This window comes from Podarcis pityusensis, assembly GCF_964106645.2.
Source record: "Podarcis pityusensis genome assembly, chromosome: 11".
NCBI classification, from domain to species: Eukaryota; Metazoa; Chordata; class Lepidosauria; order Squamata; family Lacertidae; genus Podarcis; species Podarcis pityusensis.
Window position 1 is genome coordinate 14,983,222 of NC_138036.1, and position 26,088 is coordinate 15,009,309.

Here is a 26,088-nt window from a genome sequence, read left to right on the forward strand (position 1 = left end):
AAGAGAACAACAACTACCAGACTTTTAGAAGACACCTGAAGGCAGCCCTGTTTAGGAAAGCTTTTAATGTTTAATAGACCATTGTATTTCAATATTCTGTTGGAAGCCGCCCAGAGTGGCTGGGGAAACCCAGCCAGATGGGCGGGGTATAAATAATAAATTGTTGTTGTTGTTGCTCCGATTCACACACACGCACCCAGGACTGCCCTGGGGAGAGCAACACTCTTGATCAGGATTCTACCTAAGGATTAGAGGGACCAAGTGCCTGTGTCCCATAGCTCTTGGCTTCACTTCAAGTTATCGGCTCGTTCAGTGGGTCGTTAATCCCTGCAAAATGTCCAGTGTTGAATATACTGCCCCTTCAGCTGATGGGTGTGTTGTTTTTCCCCTCAACAGCCTGCTGTCGTATTTTGTCTTGCTTCTCTTTTTCCCCCATTCCGCCGGCAGCTTTGCTATGCCTGCCTTGTCTAGATATTTGAAAACACCCCTTTCTTTTATATATTGCTCTAGAGAGAGGCTACCATTTTAAATTAAACTTTGTTACTTTGCCTGTGTGCAGGTTTCTTCATTAGACCTTTCTACAAGATGATGCTTGGAAAGCCAATAACCCTGAAAGACATGGAGTCTGTGGTAAGTAGAATGCTTGGAAAGCTTATTAGTGTTTTCATTTATGTGCGTTTCTGCTTCTCTGGGGAAATTATTAAATGCCAATACTTCCTGGAAGCTTCACAGTTTGAGGCACAAGGGTAGTATTTTTGAGGTTCAGGACAAATGTGCTCCTTAGCTTTTGTTCTTTCTCTGTCTCCAGTGAGGTGTTCCCTTGCCTGACAAGGTAGCAATGTGAAGCCCTTAATGCAATTAAATTCAACAGGAAAAGATTTGTGCAATATTTTTTTGCTCGGTACATTCGAACGTGCAAGCGCTCCCTGTAAAAACCGCAGCCTTTCCAGACAAACCACAAGCCGCTGCAAAGATTTGCTCCTGGCTTACTGCCCATGGCTTTTCTGGGCGAGACGGATCATGATTCCTGGTTCACACCTAATGCCAAGCCAAACAATGACTTTGCTATTGGCATTGAAGCAGCAGCAGGACCAGGGTGGGAGGCAAAGCAGCCACACGCTTAAGCTCTGCTTTGGTTTTGAACTACATGCCATGGTGATACACATGGGCTGGAGAGGCCTGGGTTCAAATTCTCACCCAGTGGTACTGAGAAGTCTTATTTCTCTGCCTAACCTAACTCATAGGGACACGGGTGGCGCTGTGGGTTAAACCACAGAGCCTAGGACTTGCCGATCAGAAGGTAGGCGGTTCGAATCCCCGTGATGGGGTGAGCTCCCGTTGCTCAGTCCCTGCTCCTGCCCACCTAGCAGTTTGAAAGCACGTCAGAGTGCAAGTAGTTAAATAGGTACCGCTCTGGCGGGAAGGTAAACGGCGTTTCCGTGCGCTGCTCTGGTTCACCAGAAGCGGCTTAGTCATGCTGGCCACATGACCCGGAAGCTGTACGCCGGCTCCCTCAACCAGTAAAACGAGATGAGCGCTGCAACCCCAGAGTCGGCCGCAACTGGACCTAATGGTCAGGGGTCCCTTTACCTTTACCTTACATACGTTATACCTACCATCAACCAGGCACTGGACATCAGAATTAAGACACCAGCTGTGCCCTTATCCTACTAATCTGAAGACAACGCAGAAAGGAGAGGGAGGGAGACCCCTGACCATTAGGTCCCTTTACCTTTAACCTACCTCATAGGATTATTGAGAGGAAACCCAGCTGGATGGAGGGATGATTTAAATCCTACTTTTTAATCTTCTGAACTGTCCAGAGTGCTGCTTTTGCACTAGAAATTTGGAATATAAATGTGTCAATTAATAAATAAGCCATACCTTCTTGGGTGAAAGGCTAGGAGCATGGTTATAGCTCTAACCACATGGTTGGAGCATGCTGCTGATAACACCAAGGTTGCAGGTTTGATCCCCCTGTGAGACAGCTGCATTTACCTATATTGCAGGGGGTTGGACTAGATTAGCCTTGAGGGGGGTGTCCCTTCCAACTCTACAATTCTGTGATTCTGTGTGTGCTTATTAATTGACAATGGATATAAAGTGAATGTGCATTTAGGTATTTATCTGAATGCGCACCTGAGTCAGGATGCAACCTCTGTGTACTCTGTGGTGCTCACTTCCAATATGCATTCTAATGCCATTCCCCACCCACATTTTCGCGCAACTAGTTACCTTATTTATATGGAACATAAATCCAGGTCAAAAGGAAATGATGGACCATCCAGATCTCTGTACGTACAATGCTTAAGGACAACGCGTACATACCTATAGAAGGCTGGTGCAATGTACCAAGTTATTCATTTCGTACCCAAAATAATTCCTGCTGCTCTGTGGGACATCTTTGGAAGAAGAAAAGCCTAAGGAATAAACCCTACACAAATCCAGAGCCGAGTCCCTAAGATGGTTGGATGGTGTCCTGTTCACCTCTTTCTGTCAACTCCTGTAGCCAGACTGGTGCCAAACATCTTGCTCTGCTTTCCTTTGGACTATATCAGTGAGGCTGAGAGGGGGGTCTTGTCATCTGGGTAGCCCAGGACCTCCATACACACTGCCCAGGCTTGCACCCCGGGGAGGTCATTTTGTTGCTGCGAACACAGCAAAAACAACATGGGAAGCTGTAGTTCCGAATTACCAGCCAACAACCCCAAAGAATGCACGCACAGAGCAGAAAGGCCCCTGATTCAGATATTAATGGATCAGGACAAAAGAACAAAAACAAAACAGTGAGTGGTGTATGCCAGTATTTTTATTCTTGTCGTGTTACCTCATATAGGTTTGTACTGAATTGTGTTCCTTGCATTGAAAGGAGGCTCTTTGATCCAGCAAAGGCTTTCATCAGTGGAACAGCGCGAGAGGTGATTTTTGCCTATTTCCCCCTCCTTCTGGCACTTTCCTCTCCTGTTCCAAAGGGTCCTTTAACCCACTGGAGGTGGAAAAGGGGGAGACGGGCGACTGCATGAAGCAAAATCCAGCAAAAAGTGCCTCTCCCCCTGTTCTCTGATGGAAACCCCTGCTGGATCAAAGAGCTCTCTATCAACACACAGGACACCACTGGATCCCTCCATACTATAAACCCTTTGCTGGCCACGCCAACTGTAAATTAAAAACAGCAATGTGAATAATGGCAAACCAAGGCAGAATAAACACACATTTTAAAAACAAGGTATCAGAATAACTTAATAGGGTCAAAAAGCTGTTTCTGCGCTAGCTTGAGACATGCTGGAAGCTTCAGATTATCAATCCTGTCTGTTAGGAGTTTTAGTTGCCATAATAAAAGCCCAGCAGTGATTCGCAGCACTCATATTTTCACTTGTTGTGAGACATTTCCAGAAACCGCAGTTATTTATTTTGTTATTTTTCTTACCCACTAATTGCTGTAAAGTCTTTTGCTGGGGAAATGATTAATGGGAACCGCTACCATTACTTATAGGACAGTGAATATTACAACTCCTTGAAATGGATCCTGGAAAACGACCCCACAGAGCTGGATCTCATGTTTTGCATAGATGAAGAAAACTTTGGGCAGGTATGTGAGAGTTGTTCCAATTACTGCATTTGTTCTTTGAGATGTTGGCCTGTGGTATGTATTCAGCATCACATAAGCCATTGAAGAGCATACCTCACCCCAGGGATGGCCACCCAGATGTGTGACAATGGCCTAATGTGTAAACTCGAGGCTGATAATATCAGTAGCAATTTTCGAGAGAAGATTTTAAAACTGCTAGCCAGAAGATACTTAACAATTCCTCAGTGACCACCGTTGCAGTTGGTTAAGACTGTTGATGGGCTCCCAAATGAGACAATGTGCAGTCCTTATTGGGGAAAGATGTTAGGATTGCAACCGAGAGAAAATGCTTTAATCTTGGCATCTGAGAATGGCAAAGCATCTTCCAGATTTTCCAATGAAGGCCTTTTGTAGAAGACCAGAATGAACAATGGGTGTGTAGCAAGTCGAATGGTTGTTCGGAGTTTTGGGCTGGGTTGCCATCAGTATGCCGATGACACCCAACTCTATCTGTTGATGGATGGCCATCCTGACTCGGCCCCAGACACACTGACTAGATGTTTGGAAGCTGTGGCTGGATGGTTTCGTGGGAGCCGGTTGAAGCTAAATCCTTCGAAGACAGAGGTCCTGTGGCTGGGACGGGGCGATATGGGATTGGGGGGGCAACTCCCATCTCTTGCGGGGGCGCAATTAGTGCCAGCACCGTCCGTTAAGAGTTTGGGTGTAATCTTCGACACCTCCCTTTCCATGGAGGCGCAGATTGCAGCTATAACAAAGGCGGCATTTTTCCATCTCCGCCAAGCTAAGCAGTTGGCTCCTTACCTCTCTCGCCCTGACCTAGTCACTGTGATCCATGCGACGGTCACCTCCAGACTGGATTATTGTAACTCGCTCTACGTGGGGCTGCCCCTGAGACTGACCCAGAAACTCCAGCGGGTGCAGAATGCTGCAGCGAGACTCCTTACGAGGTCTTCGCTGCGAGATCACATTCACCCGGTGCTATACCAGCTGCACTGGCTCCCGGTGGAGTACAGGATCAGGTTTAAGGTGCTGGTTTTAACCTTTAAAGCCCTATACGGCCTAGGACCCTCGTACCTACGGGACCGCCTCTCCTGGTATGCCCCACAGAGAAACTTACGGTCTTCGAATAAAAACATCTTGAAGGTCCCAGGCCCCAGAGAAGTTAGGCTGGCCTCAACTAGAGCCAGGGCTTTTTCGGCTGTGGCTCCGATCTGGTGGAACACTCTGTCACAAGAGACCAGGGCCCTGCGGGACTTGACATCTTTCCGCAGGGCCTGCAAGACAGAGCTGTTCCACCAGGCCTTTGGCCAGGGCACAGCCTGACTCCCTCCCTCGGCAATCTTCGCGAAGCTCTGGCCCAATGGTTGCCAGTGGCTTGAATTAATTAATTTTATAACGAATGATTTTAGACTGTTGTTTATGCTGTACTTTTGTACTGTTTTATTGTTGTTAGCCGCCCTGAGCCCGGCTTCGGCTGGGGAGGGCGGGATATAAATAAAATTTATTATTATTATTATTATTATTATTATTATTATTATTATCATTATTATTATATTATTACTTTTGCCTTGCTTTGACACTGCATTTTCCAAATAACGAATGTGTGATGGGACGATGAGCTGCTTGTGCGTAAAATCCAAGTCCCTCAGAGTTTGGTCAAGTTTGCAAACCTCTGTCTGTAACGGAGCCCCTTAAACATGGCTCTGTCAGTCGCTTGCAGATTCCGACAGTGGTTGCTTTCGGAATCGCTTCCAACATAAAAGCTCCTTAACGGAAACACGTCTTCTGGACTCTGCGTGACAGTTTCCGGCGAGGAGTGGGTGTCCCTACAGGAGGTCCTGAAACCTCCCCACTGTTTTCGCTGGAAGTGTCTCGGAGCCATCCCTCCTGCTCACTTTCCCTCAGCTCAGCTCTTCTCCCCCTACTGGTTCCCTCTTCAGCTGCTGAGTCTCTCCCAACCTGTGTGAGCCCTTCCACCTCCCTTCCTTCCGATGGCAGTTCCCTGACAGAATGTCTTCTAGTTCCTTCAAGATAGCATCAGATTTTTTTCAAAGGGTTCCAAGAACTAAGCACAGCAATCTCAAAAAAATGTTGCTTTTGGATGGAGTAGACTTCAGCAGAAATCCAGCCAGTCCCAAGTATTGTTGGAGGCCCCTGTTGCCAGTGTGGGAATGATATATAGAAATGATGTGAGATAGTGATAGCGAGAACGACTTAATGGTGTCTCACGAGCTTCTGGTTGGCCACTGTGAGAACAGAAGCAGTAGAACTAGTTGAGTCATGGCCTGATCCAGCTGGGGATGTTCATGTGTTCTTATGGCAGAAGCGACATATTTTGCTGTCTTGTGTCAAGAGAGGTTTAGGAGCCCTGATTCCTGGTTTGTTCAGTTCACCAGGTTCTTGATAATGGAAATCTATTATTTTATATTTGACTTTCAGTGTTTTAAAAGTTAAAACAGCAATTCTGAATATTTAAATCTGAGTTTTCCCCCATCATGATTCAGACAACCATAACATAACATAGTGCATTTGAAGTCTGTGTTTGCTTGCTTTTTGCTTCGGCTTCAACAGTTTCTCATTTTACTTTCTTACCACCGGGGAGCTGAGAGCTTCGCACAAAGGGATTCTTGTTGAGAGAAGCGATGTGCAATTTAGGAGACAAAAGTCATAACAACTTCTAAAGGTTTTGCAAAATTAGAACTGTGTTGTCGGGTGCGATAGTTGTGGCGGTGTACACAGTACAATGGCTATACAATGAGTTGAATAGTCTACAACTCATTCACTCCAGAAAAATTCAGCTGGCTTTAATGCAGAACTAATTTGAAGTAAATAGGTTGTGAATTGCAATCGCCCGCATGTCTCGGGCAGGTGCATTATAGGAGACCTAGTGAAATGTACCCTCAAACGTGGCCTTAAAGATGGTTTGCTGCTACCTGAGCAGTTGCTTGCCACACCTTCTTCCTAATTACCGTATTTTTCTGTGTATAGGTTTTTCCCCTTAAAAAAATGTCAAAAATTAGGGGGTGTCTTATACACGGGGGTGTCTTATAGACGGAAAAATACGATACTCTCTAGCATTACCCTCCTTTCTTTCTTTTCCATTGCCCTGGGAAGATGGACGGAGACACAAGATAATTGGAATCTGTCCTTGGCTCTCCTATGTGTCATCGTCCTTTTCCCTTTCTGCTTAAAGAAATGCTCTTTCAAAGGTTTCATTTGTTCTGTCTTTGCTGCTCTCTCTCCTCCAGATAACAGTTCTGGGGCTTTGATTCTTGCATGTGGTTTCTCCAGGCTAATTATTGCTAAGCATTTGCCCCATTAGGCTTTGCTTTCTTTCAGTCTGCTGCTTCCTCTTTAATTATCTGTAAATTTTTGCACATCGTTTGTCTTTCATGTTTTTAAAGTGGCTCTTGCGTTGGGGGAGGGGGTAATAATAATGAATGAGTTAGGAGCAGTGCGTGGCATTGGTGCTCAGCTTTATTCTAAGCTTTTTGCCATGTGGTGTTCCTCCTCTTCGCAGACAATGTTCTGGTAGCAAGTGTTCATACAGGCAGTACCCAAATATATTTGGGGGGGTTATTATTTCTTTTAGAAACCAATCCATGTGTTCTTCTTCATTCTAATGCATTTGACATTCTGTTCTATCCATTTTGACCGTGCATTTGGGTGTGCGAGAGAGCACCTCTTTTTTTGTTTGGGGGGGTGGGGTGTTGCTAAATTTTTTTTATCAGATTTCCAGCAAGTGTTTAAACTCCAAACATTGCTGCCCTGCAATCTCCATTCATTTAAAGAGGTTATAGTACTGCAGGCTTGACACCAGTGTGGTGTCACAACCAGAGTGTTGGATTGAGACTTAGGAGACACGGGTTCGAATCCCCACTCTTCCATGCACCAATCATTTTCTCTCAGCCTAACAGACCTCATAGGGTTTTTTGTGACGATAAAACCCAGAGGGTTTTACTCCACTTTGAGCTACTTGGAGGAAATGTAAGTTGTCAATGTCACAACTAAATAATAAATAAAAGCAAATGTTATCCCAAAACTGGGTAAGCCCTCGGATTGTAGCTTTCCACAGGTGAGGCGGGCAATAAATAAATTGAGAGTGGGTTTCCTCCACTCTCCTCCATTTGTTTCCTCCATTTGTTTATTTATTTCTCCCCCCCCCAAAAAAAAACTACAATTGTGTAAGCAAAATAAACATAAGATGTGAGTTACCTGTACTAGGATTCTGGCATCCAAACACAACTATAGATTAGCCAGTTTTGGAAAAGTTTATAGAGTGCCACCAATGGGTCCCAGAAGTGACCATCGTTTCCTACATATGTAGGACATATGTATCACAACATTTATATGAGCATGACATAAAAATTCCCAACTGTTAATGTGAAGAAAACACAATTTACCCAATGTTTCATGAGAGGGAGGGGTATTCCTTCTCCTGGCCATTACCAACATCAGATTATGATTCATCATAGAGCACGCTTCATGAATATATCCCAAGTTTTTAGGAGGACATGAGTGCTTTGCTTCCGCTATAGATGAAAGGAGGCTCATCTGTTTCTCCCTTCACTTTTATCACACTTGATCTAGTCTAAATGCCGGTCTGAATTTGTATCAGGCCATCCAGGAATTGCAAATCATTGTGGGATTTTCCGGATTCAGGATTCTGCAGCTCAGAATAACTAGGTTATCTGCTTTAGATCACTTCTTTGTGTGTCATATAATGTAAATATTGCAAGAACTTCTCTAGTTTAATGTTTTCTTTTCTCCAATTCTACTTTGGAATTCTTATGCTGAAGCAATGCATATCCAAAAGGAAAATCAACACTAGCCTTGCGGGAAAGATATATGAGCAACAACTAATTTGATTAATGGGTTTTCCCTTTAAAAGGAATATGGATTTTTTTTCAAAAAAAATTAGATGTTGCTGGTAAAGAGTGCCAAGCACATTCCTCCATAAAAATTACTCCAAATCATTAAGTATGAAGTATATATTTCATCTTGGAAACATCCTTAAGGCTCATTTCATGCATTGCATGTATTTATTTATCTGATGATCGCAAGGTGGTTCACAACATAAAAATACAAAATGAGAACACAAAATATGTAATAAAAATGAAAACAAGAACAAACCACACCCACATTTAAAAGAACACAGAATGTTAATCGGCTAAAGGCCTGGTTAAAGAGAAATGTTTTTGCTTGGCACGTAGAAATATGTAATGAAAGGGGCATTACATAGGGGACATTTTTCAGACTGAGGACCACCCTTCTGAGGGTGACCTGGAGGCCAAGGTCAGGAGGAACAGATGCAACTCTTAACCTTTGTCCAATAGGCTATATCTCAGCCGTGCAAAAGTCAAAAGGCTTCTTTATCCACAAGCAAGCAAGCAACACATATCACCATCTTATATGCAGGAAACCAAGAGGAATTTTCACAGTTGGAAGGGCACATTCCAACTAGGTAGAATCTAGGGCTGGGCAATATCTAGTTTTCAATATCGCAATATATCACCAGCTAAACATTGCTGTATACGGATATATCACAATGTCGGGAATGAGGATGGAGCCGCGTAGAGGCATTGGCTGGCCTCACAGTTTCCCCCACATTGTGATTTTTGCATAGCGCACACATGCACACACACACATCATGCTTTGCAATATATTGCCAGGTCAAAAATTATGAAACCAACATCACAATATGGACTTCAAACCGGTTTTGGATGATATATTGATATATCACCCAGCCCTAGTAGAAGCACTCGAGGAGAGCTAGTAATGGATATAGCATGGGGAGAGTCTCAAGCCCCAGACTGAAAGGGGGGGGGCTGTATTTGTCCACTAGGCCTGAGGTTCCCCTATCCCTATGTTAGTGGCAAACTCAGGTTTGCCATCCGATGCATATTCCAACATGTGAGCTGCAGTCCATCTCAGCTGCCTGGCAAACATTCACCGGTCTTATTCATATGTTTGTAAACACATTTTCCCATATGCATGCCTTCAAGCAGAGGTAGATAACATGGTGCCCTCCAAGGTGTTATTAGATTCCCATCAGTCCCAGCTGATCACCATTGGTCATGTTGTACCAATGGACCAAGCTGTAGTCCAACAATCTAGAGGACACGCCGTTGACTATCTGTGTGATATATCTAAAATGTTATGTGTGAAATGGATCTCCCACTCCCTGCATTATATTACGTAAACTTCTTGAACGGAGAATCTGTCTTTTCCTCCGTAACGTTCGTTACTCTGCAAGGCTGCCAGGTGTATATTGGTGGGAATAAATAGATATGGACCTGGCTTGTATTTAGGAGCCTTTGACAGCAGGAGGCCTCGCGATCACTAAATGGGGATTTATTTATTTATGGGATGCTCGAGCCGTTCTGCAAGAGCCAATTCCATGGGTACCGTTGATGCTTTTTATCCTGGGACTATTAGAGAGCAGCTGTGTCGAGTCTTCTGAAGAGATGCCAAACAGCACATGAAGAGGCATCCCTAAAGCTGCCTTCTAAGTCCCTGCTGAACACTATCAAATTCTTTATAACTGAGCAGATGACACACCAATCTGCCTTCCCTTGAATTTGCTAACGAAATCGTGGTGCTGAATTCTGATTTATCCATTACTTCACATCCATTTGTCCTCCTCGAGGTCATCCTTAAGCATAAAACATTTTGACCAGCAAAACACAACCCTCCATAGACATTATAAATTCAGAGAGCTTGTTCATTAAAATGTAATAAATTTGTGCCTGAAAGCTGTAGCAATACTTTTCTACACACATCTCCTTATAGCTAATGCATTTTTTGTTTTGTTTTGTTTACAGACATATCAAGTTGACTTGAAGCCGAATGGATCAGAAATCACGGTCACAAATGAAAACAAAAGGGAATACATTGAGTATGTGTGTGTGTGTGTCTATGTACTCAATGTGGTGTTTAACAGCCGTAGCAGTTTAGCTATTCAAACTGGACTTCAAAGATAATAATAATATAATAATAATTTATACCCCACCCATCTGGCTGAGTTTCCCCAGCCACTCTGGGCTGCTCCCAATCAAGTGTTAAAAACAATACAGCATTAAATATTAAAAACTTCCCTAAACAGGGCTGCCCTCAGATGTCTTTTTAAGATAAGAAAGCTGCTTCTTTCCTTGACATCTGATGGGAGGGCGTTCCATAGGGCGGGCGCCACTACCAAGAAGGCCTTGGCTTTTATTTTATTTTTAAATAAAAAGCAACCAATGGGAGATGTACGGAGGAGCAGAAGAAACGTTGTTACGGGAAAATCAGCTTTTTTGTGGAGTAGCGGACAGCTAGCCGCACTCCAGACTGAAGCCTTCCAAAATGGAAAAGAATGACCCGGAACTCTGCATAACATCTTGTTTGGTCCTTCCTCTGAAATACAGACATGTTAAATGAAGGGAGGCACCAAATTCCCAATGGGTTTTTCTTGATGGAGAGATTAATCTTCTTTCAGCCAAATAATGGTAAAACAGACTACAATCTCCATAGGAACCGCAAGATTAACTTCATGCCATCTCTGCATGGCATACCTCTTAATATGGAAAGGGCATATCTGAAGCACTTTGAAGCATGTGCGCGCAAAGCTATTTAAATGTCAGGCTGTAAAGTGAAACAGAGTTTCCTTTGAATTACTCTTTTATGCTCATCAGTAATTTTCCTCCTCCACCATCTCATTGGTTTCCCAAAGGAAATCTGAGAAATTAATGAAGAGACACACATATTCATGAGCTCAGCAAATGATATCAGGGCTGCAGCTGAAATGGGAAGGATTGTGTTTGCCTCATTTGTTCTGTTTACATTTTTTCTTAGTTTGATGAAAGATTACTGGAGCCGTAAATGGGAAGGCAGAAAAGCATTAGGGTAGTTAAGATATTTAAACGATCTCTCTTATTCCTCCTAATGAAAGTGCTATTTTTTCCCCTCCCTCTTTGTGTACTGCAGCTTAGTCATCCAGTGGAGGTTTGTCAACCGGGTTCAGAAGCAAATGAATGCATTTCTGGAGGTAAGTTCCTTCAGTAAACCTCCTTCTGTTTTGTTGTGTGGTCTGCATTTATTGGAGCAGGGCAGCCAGACTTTGGTAGCCTTCAGATAAGCAGCAAACTATGCCAGAGATACAACACAGAAAGCAATCATGGCCCGATTAAGACATGCTGAGGCCCTAAGCAATGTCAGGTTTAAGAGACCACGTCACATTACTCCCCAAAAGGTGTGTTATTCTAACAGAATGGACCACGAAAATACAAATAATATATTTATATATATATTTGCACATATACTGATACAAAGGCGAGGATGCAACAGAAAACAAACTACAAGTGTATCTTGCAAGAAGCCTACTTGCAAATTAAATATCTTTATAAGAAAATGCCCAATGATTTTTAGCATATATGAAAACTATATTCTAGTGATTTCTACAGACGTATAAACACAACCTGGCAAAGAGTTGTGTAGCCATTCAATATATTTTTGTCACATCAGAACGATAATGTCTGTTTTCCCTATTTCCTTCTTTTGTTTTGTTTTGTTTTACTTTACCAAAAGTAAAATTTGCATTCATTGCACTATCCACTTTTATCTCTGCCCCCCACACTTCAGACATGTAACCCCCAGAAAAGGAGGGTTGCCCAGAAGCGAATCTGCCCCTTGGGCAGAAAAAAGGTACCCACCACTGCTTTTATACTAAGAAATAAGTAAGCTGCTTAGGTCTTAGAGGAAACACAAAGTTTCTAACTTAAAAGCTGTTTGCTGTAGCTTTCGTCTTGAATGAATTGTTTTCTCATGAACCTGAGACTCTGCCTTGTTTAATGGAGGAACCTTGTTATTCATTCGGTATGTATTTGTGCTTTTCAGGGTTTCACAGAGCTCCTGCCTACTGACCTGATTAAGATTTTTGATGAAAATGAGCTGGAGGTTAGTTGCCTTTCATTCTTACAACGGCATCAGAAAGCTAGCTATATTATTTTTATTTGGTGCAAATAATAAATAAATGTGGACAGGAACCCTGCAAGGATCCATCAGCAAGCCCTTGTATTTATTATTAAGAATTTGTGGGGGGAAATCTTGATAATGCATGGGTGTGTTTTCAGAGGCTTCAGTCCAGCTACACATCAGTGTAAGTTAATTTTCCAGGCTTTGTAAGAATCAAGGCAATAGTATTTGATGAGTATAAACTCCATATGTATCTTGCTGATAGAAATTCTGCAAGAACTATGGCAGAAGGGTGATCTTCTGCATGTATCTTGATAAGCGTGTTAAACCTATGGCAAATACTTGCAGTGTAGCAGCTGATACCCATCTCTCAAAAACTTCATTCGTTCCTCCACAGTTGCTAATGTGTGGCCTTGGCGATGTTGATGTCAATGACTGGAGACAGCACACCATCTACAAGAACGGATATTGTCCAAACCATCCTGTCATTCAGTGGTACTGGAAGGTAACACTGTAATTCTCAGTATAAACTGTTGCCTTCTTTCTTAACTTTGATTCTGTCCTCTAACCAACTGTTGACCTCTGGTCACTTCTTAAAATGTGCGTGACAGTTCGTGGAAAGACCTCTCTGCCCGTTTCTCAGATTGCACTATCAGTGGCAACACTGGGTTTTTTTGGCTGTGCCCCCGTAAGTTTCCACAACTGTCTTGTTTTATAGGCTGTTCTGCTGATGGACGCTGAGAAACGTATCCGGCTATTGCAATTTGTAACTGGGACGTCAAGAGTGCCTATGAATGGATTTGCTGAACTTTACGGTGAGTTAAACCAAGTGCATCCTGATTGCTATCTTTGCAGAACATCTTGTCAAAAGCTAATGCAAACCCTGAACAGCCAAGTTTATGCTTCCACTGACCTTTCTAAGCTTGTCGGCACCTCTTTTTTGCCAGAGTCTAGGTTGTTGCTTGTCACTGGGGTCACAACAGGATGAGCATTTTGCCACTTTGTGTGACACACACACACACACACACACACACACACACACACACATATTGCAGTCAGGGAAAAACCTGTAACCCTGCCCAGCAAGAGTGCACACCTTCCTAAAGTCACTGGTGTGTAGACCATAAAAGGTTGCAACATTTGCAAGGAGCATCTTGCAAAGACACTCTTTCACATTCATGTGCTTTTTTTACCCTTGATCCAGGTTCAAATGGTCCTCAGCTGTTTACAATAGAGCAATGGGGAAGCCCTGAGAAGTTACCCAGAGCTCATACATGGTAAGTCACAAACAAGGGGCATTAAGTCATTTACAGTGATGAAATTTGACATACTAGCTACTTTTAGCTGTGTGTGAGGTTGGGATTATTTTTCTTACATTAGGCTTGCACATTAATTATTATATTAATGAGTGCAAAAAGCAAATATGATTGATATTACCATACAACCCTGGCTTCATCTGAGCTGATTCCTTGGGGTGTTCAGAAAGGAACCTAAGCCAAACTGCCATCTGTGAGAGATGTGGCTTGGACTTTGACTTGCAAATATTCATTTACCGTATTTTTCGCTCTAGGACGCACTTTTTCCCCACCAAAAATGAAGGGGAAATGTGTGTGCGTCCTATGGAGCGAATGCAGGCTCCTTGGCTTCAGCGATAGCAACGTGTAGCCTCCGAAGCGCAGAGGGAGTGCTCCCTCCGTGCTCCGGAGGCTTCGCGTTGCCTTCGCTGAAGCCTGGATAGCGAGAGGGGTCAGTGCACACCGACCCCTCTCGCTCTCCAGGCTTCAGGGATAGCCGCCTGAAACCTTCAGAGTGCAGCGCGAGTTCCCGCTGCATCCCGGAGGCTTCAGGTTCCTTTCGCTGAAGCCAGGAGAGTCTTGCTCTCCCGGCTTCAGCAAAAGGAACCCAAAACCTGCGGAGCACAGCGGGAACTCACGCTGAGGCTGGCGGTGGGGGAAAGCAGTGCTTCCCCCCACCGCCAGCCCCACAAGCTCAGGGGGCAGCGGGAAGGCGGTGTGCCACCTTCGCGCTGCTCCCCGACCTGGTCTTTGAGGCTGGTGTTGGGGGAAAGCAGCGCACCCCCCCGCCAGCCCCAAAGAGCAGGTCGAAAGGAACCCAAAGCCTCCGGAGCCCAGCGGGAACTGCCACCGCGCTCCGGAGGCTTTGGGTGAACGCACCTTGAACGCACAGAATGCACCTTGTTTTAGAGGGGGAGAAGAAGAAAAAAAAAACATCCCCCTCTTTGCGCAGCGCCCCTTCAGCGAAGCAGCAGGAGAAATGGAAGGGGCTCCGTTTCTCCTGCCGCTTTGCAGAAGGGACGCTGAGCAGAGAGGGGGAGATTTTTTTTTTCTTGTTCTCCTCCTCTAAAACAAGGTGCGTCCTATGGTCCGGCGTCCTATAGAGCAAAAAATACGGTAGTTCAGAAAGAAGAATAACAAGGAATTTCAAATATGTTGTTGGAGTTAAGAATCCCAAGAATCCCAAGGCATCCTTTAAAAAGCAACAATGAAAGTGCTATTTGTTGCCACAGGTCCTTTTCCTTAGTGTTGCCACCTGAAAAATGCATACAGATTTGAAATTAACAGGACAATATAATGACACCTTCTCTCCCCTCTTCCCATTTCAGCTTTAATCGCCTTGACTTACCTCCGTACGACTCTTTTGAAGAATTACGAGAAAAGCTTCTTATGGCTGTTGAAAACGCTCAAGGATTCGAAGGGGTGGATTAAGACGGCGCCTGTTCCTTATTATTACTACTATTGTTGTTATTATTTTTGAAACAAAAGATTCTGTTCACGGAGCAAGTTCAGTGTGCTCTTTTCGATTTGCCTGACAAGACATTCACAAGACCCAGAGGCAGAACAAGTTGCACGGTGGTTGGTTCATGGAGCAAACTCTTGTACAGTGCAGACGTCTAAATTGGAAGTAACTTTCTCTCACCTGTGGATAGTATTTCTGAAATTTCCATGGCAAGTTACCAACTGGTGGATGTGTACTCTTGACTACATTTCAGCAAGACTTGTTCTATTTATGTTGTGCCTCTAGGCAAAAGCCCTTAATAAACGTTTTACATACTTTCTAATGACAATGAATGGAATTAATCCTTTTACAGGTAGAGTATTACAGCTCATGTTTACTTTCTAAAAATGATTTAAGACATTTTCAAATTTTATTTCAATACAATTAAACAAAAAGAAGCATATACTGGAAAAACAATGAGCTTACTTCTTTTCCTCATAATTTGTCTATAGACTTGATGCCTGTGGCATTTTAGTTTCAAAAGTACCTCTATCCCCCGTTATTTTTGTTGTTCAGCCTCGTGTCCCCCCTCTTTTGGAATCCTAGGAGCAATGTTTTTATAAGGAATTTTCTGCAAATTGGAAGTATTATACCTAATGCCTTTTAATTACACGCATTGAGCTTTCACAGACAACGGAGAGAAAAACAGTGATTCGGATGTAAAGTACTTTATACAAATCAACAGAATATTTACAAGAGGATCGTAACACAGCATGCCAAATCTCTCATTCAATAAGGAAATTGTTTCATTATTCTTTAATAATATTGATATGTATTATATAGCTCTTTTGGTGATGGAGATGGCATTATTGTCTTGGGGGGGTTATGCTTAATCCTGCTGCTTACCTTTGTACAGTGACTGTTTAATTCTCTACTCTTTGCAATGGAGGCATTCTGAACTAATCCTGGCAACGGCTTGATTTGGACAAAGGCTGTGAAGACCAGATCCACACAAACTCCTGTCTCTATACATTTGCTAATGGTCTCTAAATGAGGACATATATTTTTCCCCCTTTATTTTTAACTGCACCAATTCTAGAAGCACTTTATTGTATCACATTGGAGCTCATTTCTTTCTCCCTATCTTTTTTTTTTAATGAAATCATAAATATTAATGTGACGATATACCTTCTCACTGACCCCCTGTCTTTTTGGTGCAATAATTTTCAGTTGCGAATTTGGATGAAGCTGACAAAGTGAAACAAAACCTACAAAGCTGAATCTGCAGACACTAATTGTATTTTGAGGGGCTGGGTGTTCAGGTTTTTTTGTTTTTGTTTCTTCCCCTTGACCAAGATTTATTTAATATATACAGTTATCTAGTCAGTTTTGTAATCTATGACATGTTGCATGATTAAATGATAATGCTTGACTTGTAACTGTTATGTACTAGATTAAAGGGGGAAAGAGCAGGTATGGTACCTGTGGTCCACTTAAAAGGGAACGGCAGCAGAACTAATCGGATAAATCACATTGGCTGGTTTTAGTCAGCCCACCCAAGTCAAAACTGGCAAATGAGCTGCTATCCAGCTAAGGGAGGAAGTCCTACTGAACAAAGTGGGATTCGCTTCTGAGTAAGCATGCGATGAACTGAGATACTAGGACATTTCCACAGGTGAGGTGATCTTAAACTGATATCTGATGCAACTATAAAAGATGACAGCACTCTTGTTTTTCTGTTCATCTGTCCTGTCTTCCTGCCTCTTCTCTCCCCTCTGTTTTATCTACTCCATCTGTATCCTTTTCTTAAAACAAGAAAATGGGTAATTTGTTTCTGGTGAAACCCAGCTTAGATCATAACCCGCTTCTAACTCAGAAGAGTGTAAAGCTAATTGGCATTTTCCTCATGCATTCTGCCCCTTCAACTCCTGGAAGACAATGTCACCAGAAAGAGAGAAAATATTTTATTTTTTTCCATTTTCAACTATTTTTCTTTTTCAATTTTGTTTTTGGGTCCTCGCCTTTAATTTAGCTTTGTACTAAATTTCCAGCCATGTGCAAAATCAGTGTTTGGGGGGGTCAAACTGAATTCTACTCAAGAGCAGACCCTTTGAAATGAATGTGTTCAAAGTTAGTCATGCCCATTATTACTTTTATCACTGTTGAGTATGGCTAACATTGAATATAACCCATAAAAATCTGAGCTTTAGTTCTGGATACCATGTAGCAAACTTCAATAATAAACAATAACGGTAAATTTAAGCAGTTCTTTGCTCTGTTTGGGGGCTAAAACATAAGGAGACCACAATTTTGAAATTCAGGACATAAACATGAATTGGAAACCAGATTTACAGAATGTAAAGTATAATTGTTGTCTTGGCCGGGCTGCTAATAACTAATGACTGCCAATCTTTATATTTGGATCAAAGTAGGGAACATTTTAAAGTCTTAGGGGCCATATTACCTAGCGGGCAACTCTCACAAGAGCCACGTGTCATTGGTGGTGGGAAAATGGAAGTGGTTGCTTTCTTTGTACAGTAACCATACTGTACAAAGCCAGCCATACTCACTTCTCTCCACCCATCCAGACAAGTGTGTGTGTGATGGTAGCCTAGCAAGGACATGTAGCCTGTGTGTCAGGGACTGGCTGGATGAGGAGTGGTGGGAGGAGGACAGGGAAGACGAGGACTTAGACCCTGAGTCCTGGTGGTGGGCCAATAGGGAAGAGGCTGGGGAAAGGATGAGCTGAGAGGTGGCGGAAGCAGGAGGTTGGAGTCATCAAGCAAGGTCAAAAGAAGGTGGCCCTTACAGGACAGTCTCAGTCCTGCTGGCTCTCCTCCTCTCAGGCCCCGCTCTGGGAGAGTCCTACATGTTGCTGAGCTATGGACTAGGCAAGCCCAGAAGAGGAGCTCATCCCCTACGTTGTAGACACTGTCTGTTTGGGAAGGCTCCAGAGTGAGAAGCTAGAGGGGAGCTCAGTTTGCAGCAACATCTGAAGCTGAAGGAGTCCAGCCAGGGAGACCACGCCGTGTTACTTTCTGTGAATGAAAGTCAACTGCATTTCAAGCCCCCAGCCTTTTCCTGACCTGCAGAGGCCCAGAACCTTCCTATCAGCTCTCAAAACACTGTGGAGAGTCCCAGGACAGAGAAGCCCAGTGGGCCACATTTAGCCTGAGTTTATTATTCCTTTGACATAGAGGCAAGCCTACCCATCGTGTAATGACTGTCTCTTGTCAGGTAGGTTATCGGCACCTCAGTTCCTTTCAATTTTCCCCATCTCCATGGACCCAACTTTGATAAGTTGGGCCCACTGCCCTTGCCCCCTAGTTTGGCCCTGTAGCAATGTGGCGTCTCACTCACTTGATCACATGATGGTTGAGGGATGTTGCTTCCAGTTGACAGAAAAGAGCAGGGTGGTGAAGGGAGGAAGCAAACCTCACAAATAGCTTATAAAGTCAAAGGAACTATTTAAAATTAAACTATGACATATTTTCAAATCAAGCGCTTAAAAAGGGAGAGGGGGCAGATCACCCCTACACAGAAGGAACATTTTGGCACATAGGAAAATAGCAACTATCTAGCACGGTTATGATCAGGAGGGAGGGGAGTAGCTGTGTTTGATTGCGGAATTATATCAACAAACAGGAGTTTGCTAGCATCCTTCCCGTTCTATTCCCTAACAAAGGATTATACAGTTACACAATCAAATTGTCAAGTGGGCTAAGTCATTGCCCCCCAATATCACCCGGTACCCTACACCTGGGTCTTCTGGCATAAATTTGCAGAGTAACCTTCCAGGAGATCAAGTGAAGGTGGTGGTGTTATTTTTCCATTCCTGTAAGTTTAATAATGGCAAGCCACTTTGGAAATTAAATCTCTTCCAAATTGCTAATTCATTAATTTCTTAGCCACAGTGCTCCTCGCCTGTAAAATACGAGTATTAATTGGTTGCCTTTGGGAGCTGTACCAGCTCCTTTGAGTTTTGTGTTAGAAACACCGACTCGGGTGTAGGCTTGTATTTGTAAATACAGTGGATGAGTCACGCAGCGCAGTACGTAATTGACTCTGCTGTACACTCGCCCCCATTATTCTACACGTGCCTCTAATTGGTGGTTTAAAAAATTAAGAAGTAGATCCCAGAAGCCTGAGGTGTTCCTAGCCAGCTACTTTTGTGAAATGACCCTGGATCTTATGGTGTGGTTTGGAGAGAGTACAAACAGAGCAAAGTGTTAGGATGCACTGCCATAAAGACAGGTGTTCTGATCTTGCTATAGACTGTTCCTCTGTGACCTTCCATTATGTTTGCTCTTTTGTGCTTCCCAAACCTTTTGTTGTGCTTTTTAGTCACTTGTTTCACAGCAGCCCATTTCTGCCATTTTTGCTTGTCGGTCTGCATTATAAGCCTTCAGTGGAAGAAAACTTACAGATGTGGATTTTATTTTATTTTTATTCTGCGGCATGAACGGAGTCTGAAACTTGAGCATATATAGATATGCCTGGGAACTGTAGCAGCAACTGCCAAGGTGCACCTTCTGATTAAAATGGGTGTTTTGAAATGTTTTCAGATTAGTTCCATTGTCACTTTTGCCTGACCAAATCCAGAAAGAAATGTGAAGCCAGTTTTCCAAACAAGTCAAAATCCACCTGCTTCTAGATTTCATCCCTATTGGTGGAATTATGCAGCTTTCTGCCTTCCTGATAGTTACCTGCTTGGCCTCAGCTTCAGTCCCTGGAAACACTAGTTAACAGCTCAGATAGCAAGCAAAGGTGAGCAGATGCACTAAGATAACATGAGATTGCTTCCACACCAATCCCAGAATGTGGTATTGGCTATGAATAATCATCTGCTTGTGACCCTAGACTCATAGCAGCATGGTGAAGGTAAATGCATAGCACACCTGTGGCCTCCTTCCCATATAAACTGGAGCTTCTGGTGTTTTGGAGCAGCACATTAAGAGAAAAGTAGCATTGGAAAGAGGAGCCAATATGGAGAGCAAGCTGAGGACTAGGAGGAGCTGGGCCAGATCCAGCACTGGAGAGTCCTGGGCAAATTGTCCTTGGGGGCAGGGCCCCCTTTTCTTGGTAAGTGGGCCCCCGCGGGCTTACCTGGCCCCAGTGGCCCTGCTTTGGGCAGCACAGGGAAGCTGCATTGAGCTGCCATTTTAATTTCCCACAAATGACACACAACAACGTTCTTCATATTCCTTACTTGCCCTTCAACCATAAGGTTTCAGGACAGGTTGCAACAGTGCAACATGCAGTTATAAAAAGCAAAACCATCCCAACCAAAGTTGAACAGTATAGACTGAGCAGGAGAGATGGGTCCTACAAAACAAAACACCTTAGAAGAAGTGCATTGTGGGAAATTAAAAGAGTGGGTAGATTCGGCTTCCTGGCATAGGAAGCCTAAAAATAAAGGAGGCAGGCACAGCTGTAGGCCGCCAGGTGCTGCCATAATCCCAGATGGGAAGCAATCCTTCCTTCTCGCTTATTTATCTTGCAGCCAGTACTGTTCCTGAAGTCTCCCCCCCCCCCCCCCTTTATGTTTTTGAGCTTCATGTATTTGAATCAGTAGAGGACGTTGCTGTGAAGGCTAATCACATGCCTCCTTGTCAGAGCCCATTCCTCACCTCATCCCAATATAGCAAACCAACCTAAATGACCTGTTGGTTTTGTTTGTTGCCCTTTGCACTGTGGCGAGTGAGCATGACTGCAGGAATTCTATCTCAAAAGTCACTGTTTGTTAGCATTCCACCTGTGGAAGAACTTACACGTTGGTGGAGAGATGAGTAGTACAGCCTACCCACCTCTGTTACTACTTTAGTTTTCTGTGAGTAATATGAAAACAAACCAGGATTGTGGTGGTTTGAATGCTCAAATGCAGATGTAAAATTAAAGCTTTTTTTAAAAAAAAAACGGAACAAGTTTGCTTCTCTGAAATTCTGAGGGAGAACACTGGATGAAAGATGTTGCACTACAAATGAAGTGTACAAACCTAGTTGTATTTCTAAAATCTGGATTATTCCCCAACCAAATATATTATTTATTTTATTTAAGCAGGGTGCAGGGATCGCTCAAAGTAGTTCACAATGTATCATAAACAAAGATCAAATGCAAAAATGCTAAGGGGGCGAGAATCCACATTATAAAACACCCCTAACTAGATAGGCGCCCTTCGTCAACATCAGAATGAAACACCCGAAAATCAGCTACAGTGGTATCTCGTTTTTCGAACATCTCCGTTGATGAACGTTTCAGAACTTGAACACTGTAAACCTGGAAGTAAATGCTTCGGTTTCCGAACATGCCTCGAAAGTCAAACCGGAAACACGGCTTCCATATTGGAATTTCCATTCTGAGTTTTCAGTTTTCGAACATTTCAGAACTTGAAAGGTCATCCAGAAAGGATAATGTTCGGAAACCGAGGTACCTACCATAAAATACAATGAAAACTCTTGTTTTAAAATACTGCAATTCGCAACTGAGCAAAAGAAAAGAAAAAACTCTTTTTGACCCACCATATGCCCAATGACATAATTAAACAACCCAATCCAATTAAATTCCCAACCCCATTGTCAACCATAAGCACAGCTTAAAGGTAAAGGGACCCCTGACCATTAGGTCCAGTTGTGGACGACTCTGGGGTTGCGGCGCTCATCTTGCTTTATTGGCTGAGGAGCCGGCGTACAGCTTCCGGGTCATGTGGCCAGTATGACTAAGCCGCTTCTGGTGAACCAGAGCAGCGCACAGAAATGCCGTTTACCTTCCCGCCGGAGTGGGACCTATTTATTTACTTGCACTTTGACGTACTTTTGAACTGCTAGGTTGGCAGGAGCAGGGACCGAGCAACGGGAGCTCACCCCGTCGCGGGGATTCGAACCGCCGACCTTCTGATTGGCAAGTCCTAGGCTCTATGGTTTAACCCACAGCACCACCCGCATCCCAAGCAGAGCTTAAACGGCAGCTAAAATTGCATTCCACACATAATTAGCGCATGCACAACAACCAAACACAGAAACCCTACAATGTACTCAAACTTTACTCCTCTAGCACGCAGTTCCGATAATTCTGCATTGCATCCTCAACAGCCCACTCATGAGACCTAGACAAATACTGACATACAAAGCAATATACCCCACCCTCTAAATAAAGCATTGATGCCAAGCAGTCCCTCTCATTCTGGAGGTGGGGGGTGGCATACAATATACGCCCAATAGCAGGGGTTCACATGGGGGCAGGAGGAACAGAAACCACCTTTTCCCAACTTCCTAACTGCCAGGCAGTAACACATCATGTTTTCACCCCCCTAAAACAAAAGGACAGAACAGAAAACTATTAGATAAACGAGGTGCCTCGTATAAATACCATTCACTGCCTTGGTTTCTCACCCGAGGGATTCAAAACTACCCCCAAGTAGCACTTAGGGTGCTCTGCTTCATTTCAAATGGATGAGCTGGGTTGCTACTAGCTGCACCCAAGGGAGACTCAACCAAAAAGGGTAACCAAGGGGGGCTGGAATGTACAGTTGCCGGGTGTGAGTGAGCTGGAAGCAGAGAGATGCTGCAAGATCTGAGGGGAGAAAGATGCCTTGCTGTGTGCTGGCTCTAAAGCTGTGACTAACATAGGAGCAAGATCTGTTGGGGCCTTGATGCTGTGAGGCCCTCCATCTTATGTTCAGGTTGTATATATGCACAAACAAACCCACATATCCTAAAGACACAACAGTTTCCACTGACCTTCCTTCCAAGTCTTAGATAAGCACTGGAACACCTGGTGTCTCTCATTTTCAGAGGGTTGGAGTGATGTGTAACAATATTTGCAGGCACACTCAAAAGAGGTTTCAGGCGCCTTCTTCGGCTGCAACATTCAGTCTCCAGCTGTAAAACATATGGATAATTATTATTATTATTATTATTATTATTATTATTTATACCCTGCCCATCTGGGCAGCTTCCAACAAAAGATTAAAAATACATTAAAACACCAGTCATTAAAAACTTCCCTAAACAGGGCTGCTGCCTTCAGAGGTCTTACAAAAGTCAGATAGTTGTTTATTTCCTTGACATCTGATGAGATGGCATTCCACAGGTGCCACTACCGAGAAGGCCCTCTGCCTGGTTTCCTGTAACTTGGCTTCTCGCAGGGAGGGAACCGCCAGAAGGCCCTCGGTGCTTGACCTCAGTGTCCGGGCTGAACGATGGAGGTGGAGACGTTCCTTCAGGTATACTGGGCTGAAGCCGTTTAGGACTTTAAAGGTCAGCACCAACACTTTGAATTGTGCTCGGAAACGTACTGGGAGCCAATGTAGGTATTTCAAGACTGATGTTAAGAGTCTAGTGAGACATTAAGAGGATAACACACCTGGATATGAAACTGGAGGTGAACCATTTTAGTGCCACACTGTATGTTGGATGGGCATAAGGCCCAAATTCAAGCCAGTAAACTCCCACAGGGAGAGCAAGAGGAAATAAACCTGATAACAAAACCATGAGGAAGTTGCCGGTAGATATAAAGGGAATGAACATCTCATCTTCTTAAACCACATTTGCTGGAGCAATAAGGACCAGCAGAGGCACTGTCACGGGGGTGGGGGAATAAACTTGGTTGTAATATCTCCTATTTTATAAGAACAAACAACCGGCAATATCTGTGCACATTCAGTGAAAGGTGTGTTTCTTTAATTTTGGTAAACCAGCTTAATGGTATTATTATTAAAAATTTCTACACCGCCTTCACCCGAGGTTCACGGGGCAGTTTACAATATGAAAACACAAAAATACCTAACATAGTAACAAACCAAACAATAATCCCACCCACCCACAGTTTAAAAGGCCATAGATAGTTTAATCAGCCAAAGGCCTGGGAGAAGAGCATTTTTGCCTGGCACCTAAAAATATGTTGGAAGTTGGAAGCCGCTGCAGGAAAGTTCTATTCTTGTGTTGCCACCCTGCAGACATTTTGTGGAGGGTCGACACTAAGAAGGGCCTCAGAGGATGATTTCAGGGTCCGGGTCAGTTCATATGGGGAGAGGCAATCCTTGAGAAGGTATTGTGATCCTGAGCCTTTGAAGGCTTTCTAGATCAAAACCAACACTTTGAACTGGGCCAGGAAACTGACTGGCAGCCAAGTGCAGTTGGGCCGGGTTTGGCGTTGTATCTTCAAACTGGTGCCTCTGAATTCTGCACCAGGATTGACGTTCAAGGGGAACAAGAGCAATTTTTCCCCTTCACTTTAACTTCTGATTTGCTGAAATCAGGATTCTTGGAATTCACAGTAAATCTTTCAAAGAGGACACTGTTGAGTTCTGAAACTATCTTTCAGCCTGAATGAAGACAACTTCCGAATGGTAAAAGCTTTCAAACATTCCAGAAGAAATTTGCTGTGTTTCCAAACCCATTAGATTGCTTAACTACTTCTGGACAGGGAGGATAATGAGCTCATCTGCCATTAATGAGCTTATAGATTTGTGCGTTGAAAAAATAAGCAAAACAGCAAATGTATAAGTGAGCTATCCTAAAAACTTTGTTATAGAGTAGTAGTCTATTGTTTCCCAAGACAGATGGATGCCAACGAAGTAAATAACACATTGAAGCTAATGGACATGATCATCTTAGGTTCACACATTTCAATGGTCTGCTCTGAGGAGGCCTTAGTTGAATATAATCCAGTGTTCTAATTTGGAATATCTTTGAAAACATACTTCCATTAGATATACAAACATAAATGCTGATTTGATTAAAGATTATGTTCCTTTTCCATTTTATTTTCTTAAGATTTATGAAGGGAATTACTGGCTATTGTTCATCTGATGGAGAAGAAAAAATTAATAAGAAGTTATGAAAATAGACACATATTGTACTTTAAATTATATGGCTTGTTTCCTTGAAAGTTTAATATTTGTATTTCAAACATTACTCTTTTTAAAACGTACTATTTACAAATTTAAGAAAAATCACACAAAATCAGCAGGAATATCAACAGAGAAAATCTTAAATGTAAGGTGATCAATCAACATAGTCCTGCTTGATCTATGACTATATTCAAGTGTGCATTTCCAAACAGTGCATATTCAGAAACAGTGCATTTCTAATAGCAACACAGAAAGGACTCACACCAAACACAATTCACACATAATGTAGACTTTACTTTTGCTTTATCTGGCAAATAAACCGTCATTCCAGTGTATCCAATTAGAAAAATAAATAAATCTAGCAATCAAGCCAACACTTTGCTTGTAACCCCTCTGTCTAGGTTCATCCATAATAGCTGAGCCATTTTGTTTTGTCTCACCTAACATGATGAGCCTGTTATTTCTCTCCTCTACTCATCCTATAAACAGTTCCTGCAAATAAAAATCTGCTCCTGCAGGAATAAAGCCTTTGAACTTTTGATTCAAGTCATCCAAGCTGCCTGCTCTCCTAACAACAATTTCTAGTCAATATTCCTTAAAATGACTGGGTCACACCAGGGAAATCGCTCTTGAACAAAAATACATTTGGTAACTGTCTAAATATCAAGACACTAGGCCGCATTTCAGCTGGTAACTGATTCCAGGGTGGGCCCCCAAACCTTAGTTTGCCTACCCATGGTTTAAAGTGATAGTGTAAATAAGTAAACCCCCTGAAATCAACGGACTTTTCAATGGGTCTACTCTGAGTATGTTGTCCTTGATCCAGGAAATCCAGTTAACCAATCCGTATTCATATTCATTGGAGTGACTAACCAAATATTTTATCACAAAATAAAAATTGCCCCCAGCTAATTACTGACCACAACAAAAAATCTTAGGTGTGGGATCCTCCCAGAACCTA

The 26,088-nt window shown here is 43.1% G+C and overlaps 1 protein-coding gene and 1 long non-coding RNA gene across 12 annotated transcripts in view; one reads left to right on the forward strand and one right to left on the reverse strand.

Moving 5' to 3' along the window:
• Positions 1-15,626, forward strand: part of NEDD4L (NEDD4 like E3 ubiquitin protein ligase) — a 255,186-nt gene extending 239,560 nt beyond the window's left edge. For all 11 annotated transcript variants that reach the window (XM_080973417.1, XM_080973418.1, XM_080973419.1 and 8 more), the window contains 9 exons: positions 560-630; positions 3,494-3,589; positions 10,414-10,487; positions 11,555-11,615; positions 12,464-12,523; positions 12,939-13,046; positions 13,260-13,356; positions 13,746-13,818; positions 15,165-15,626. In XM_080973417.1, coding sequence (XP_080829543.1) covers positions 560-630; positions 3,494-3,589; positions 10,414-10,487; positions 11,555-11,615; positions 12,464-12,523; positions 12,939-13,046; positions 13,260-13,356; positions 13,746-13,818; positions 15,165-15,267 — 743 coding nt within the window. In that variant the 3' untranslated portion in view covers positions 15,268-15,626. The remainder of the gene's footprint in view (positions 1-559; positions 631-3,493; positions 3,590-10,413; positions 10,488-11,554; positions 11,616-12,463; positions 12,524-12,938; positions 13,047-13,259; positions 13,357-13,745; positions 13,819-15,164) is intronic.
• A 2,176-nt stretch (positions 15,627-17,802) lies between these two features.
• The window catches only part of LOC308458782, a 39,964-nt gene continuing 31,678 nt past the window's right edge, over positions 17,803-26,088 (reverse strand). Inside the window, exons 3-4 of the long non-coding RNA XR_013977651.1 lie at positions 23,014-23,154; positions 17,803-21,707 (exon numbers count right to left, since the gene is read on the reverse strand). This is a non-coding gene — a long non-coding RNA (uncharacterized lncRNA). The remainder of the gene's footprint in view (positions 21,708-23,013; positions 23,155-26,088) is intronic.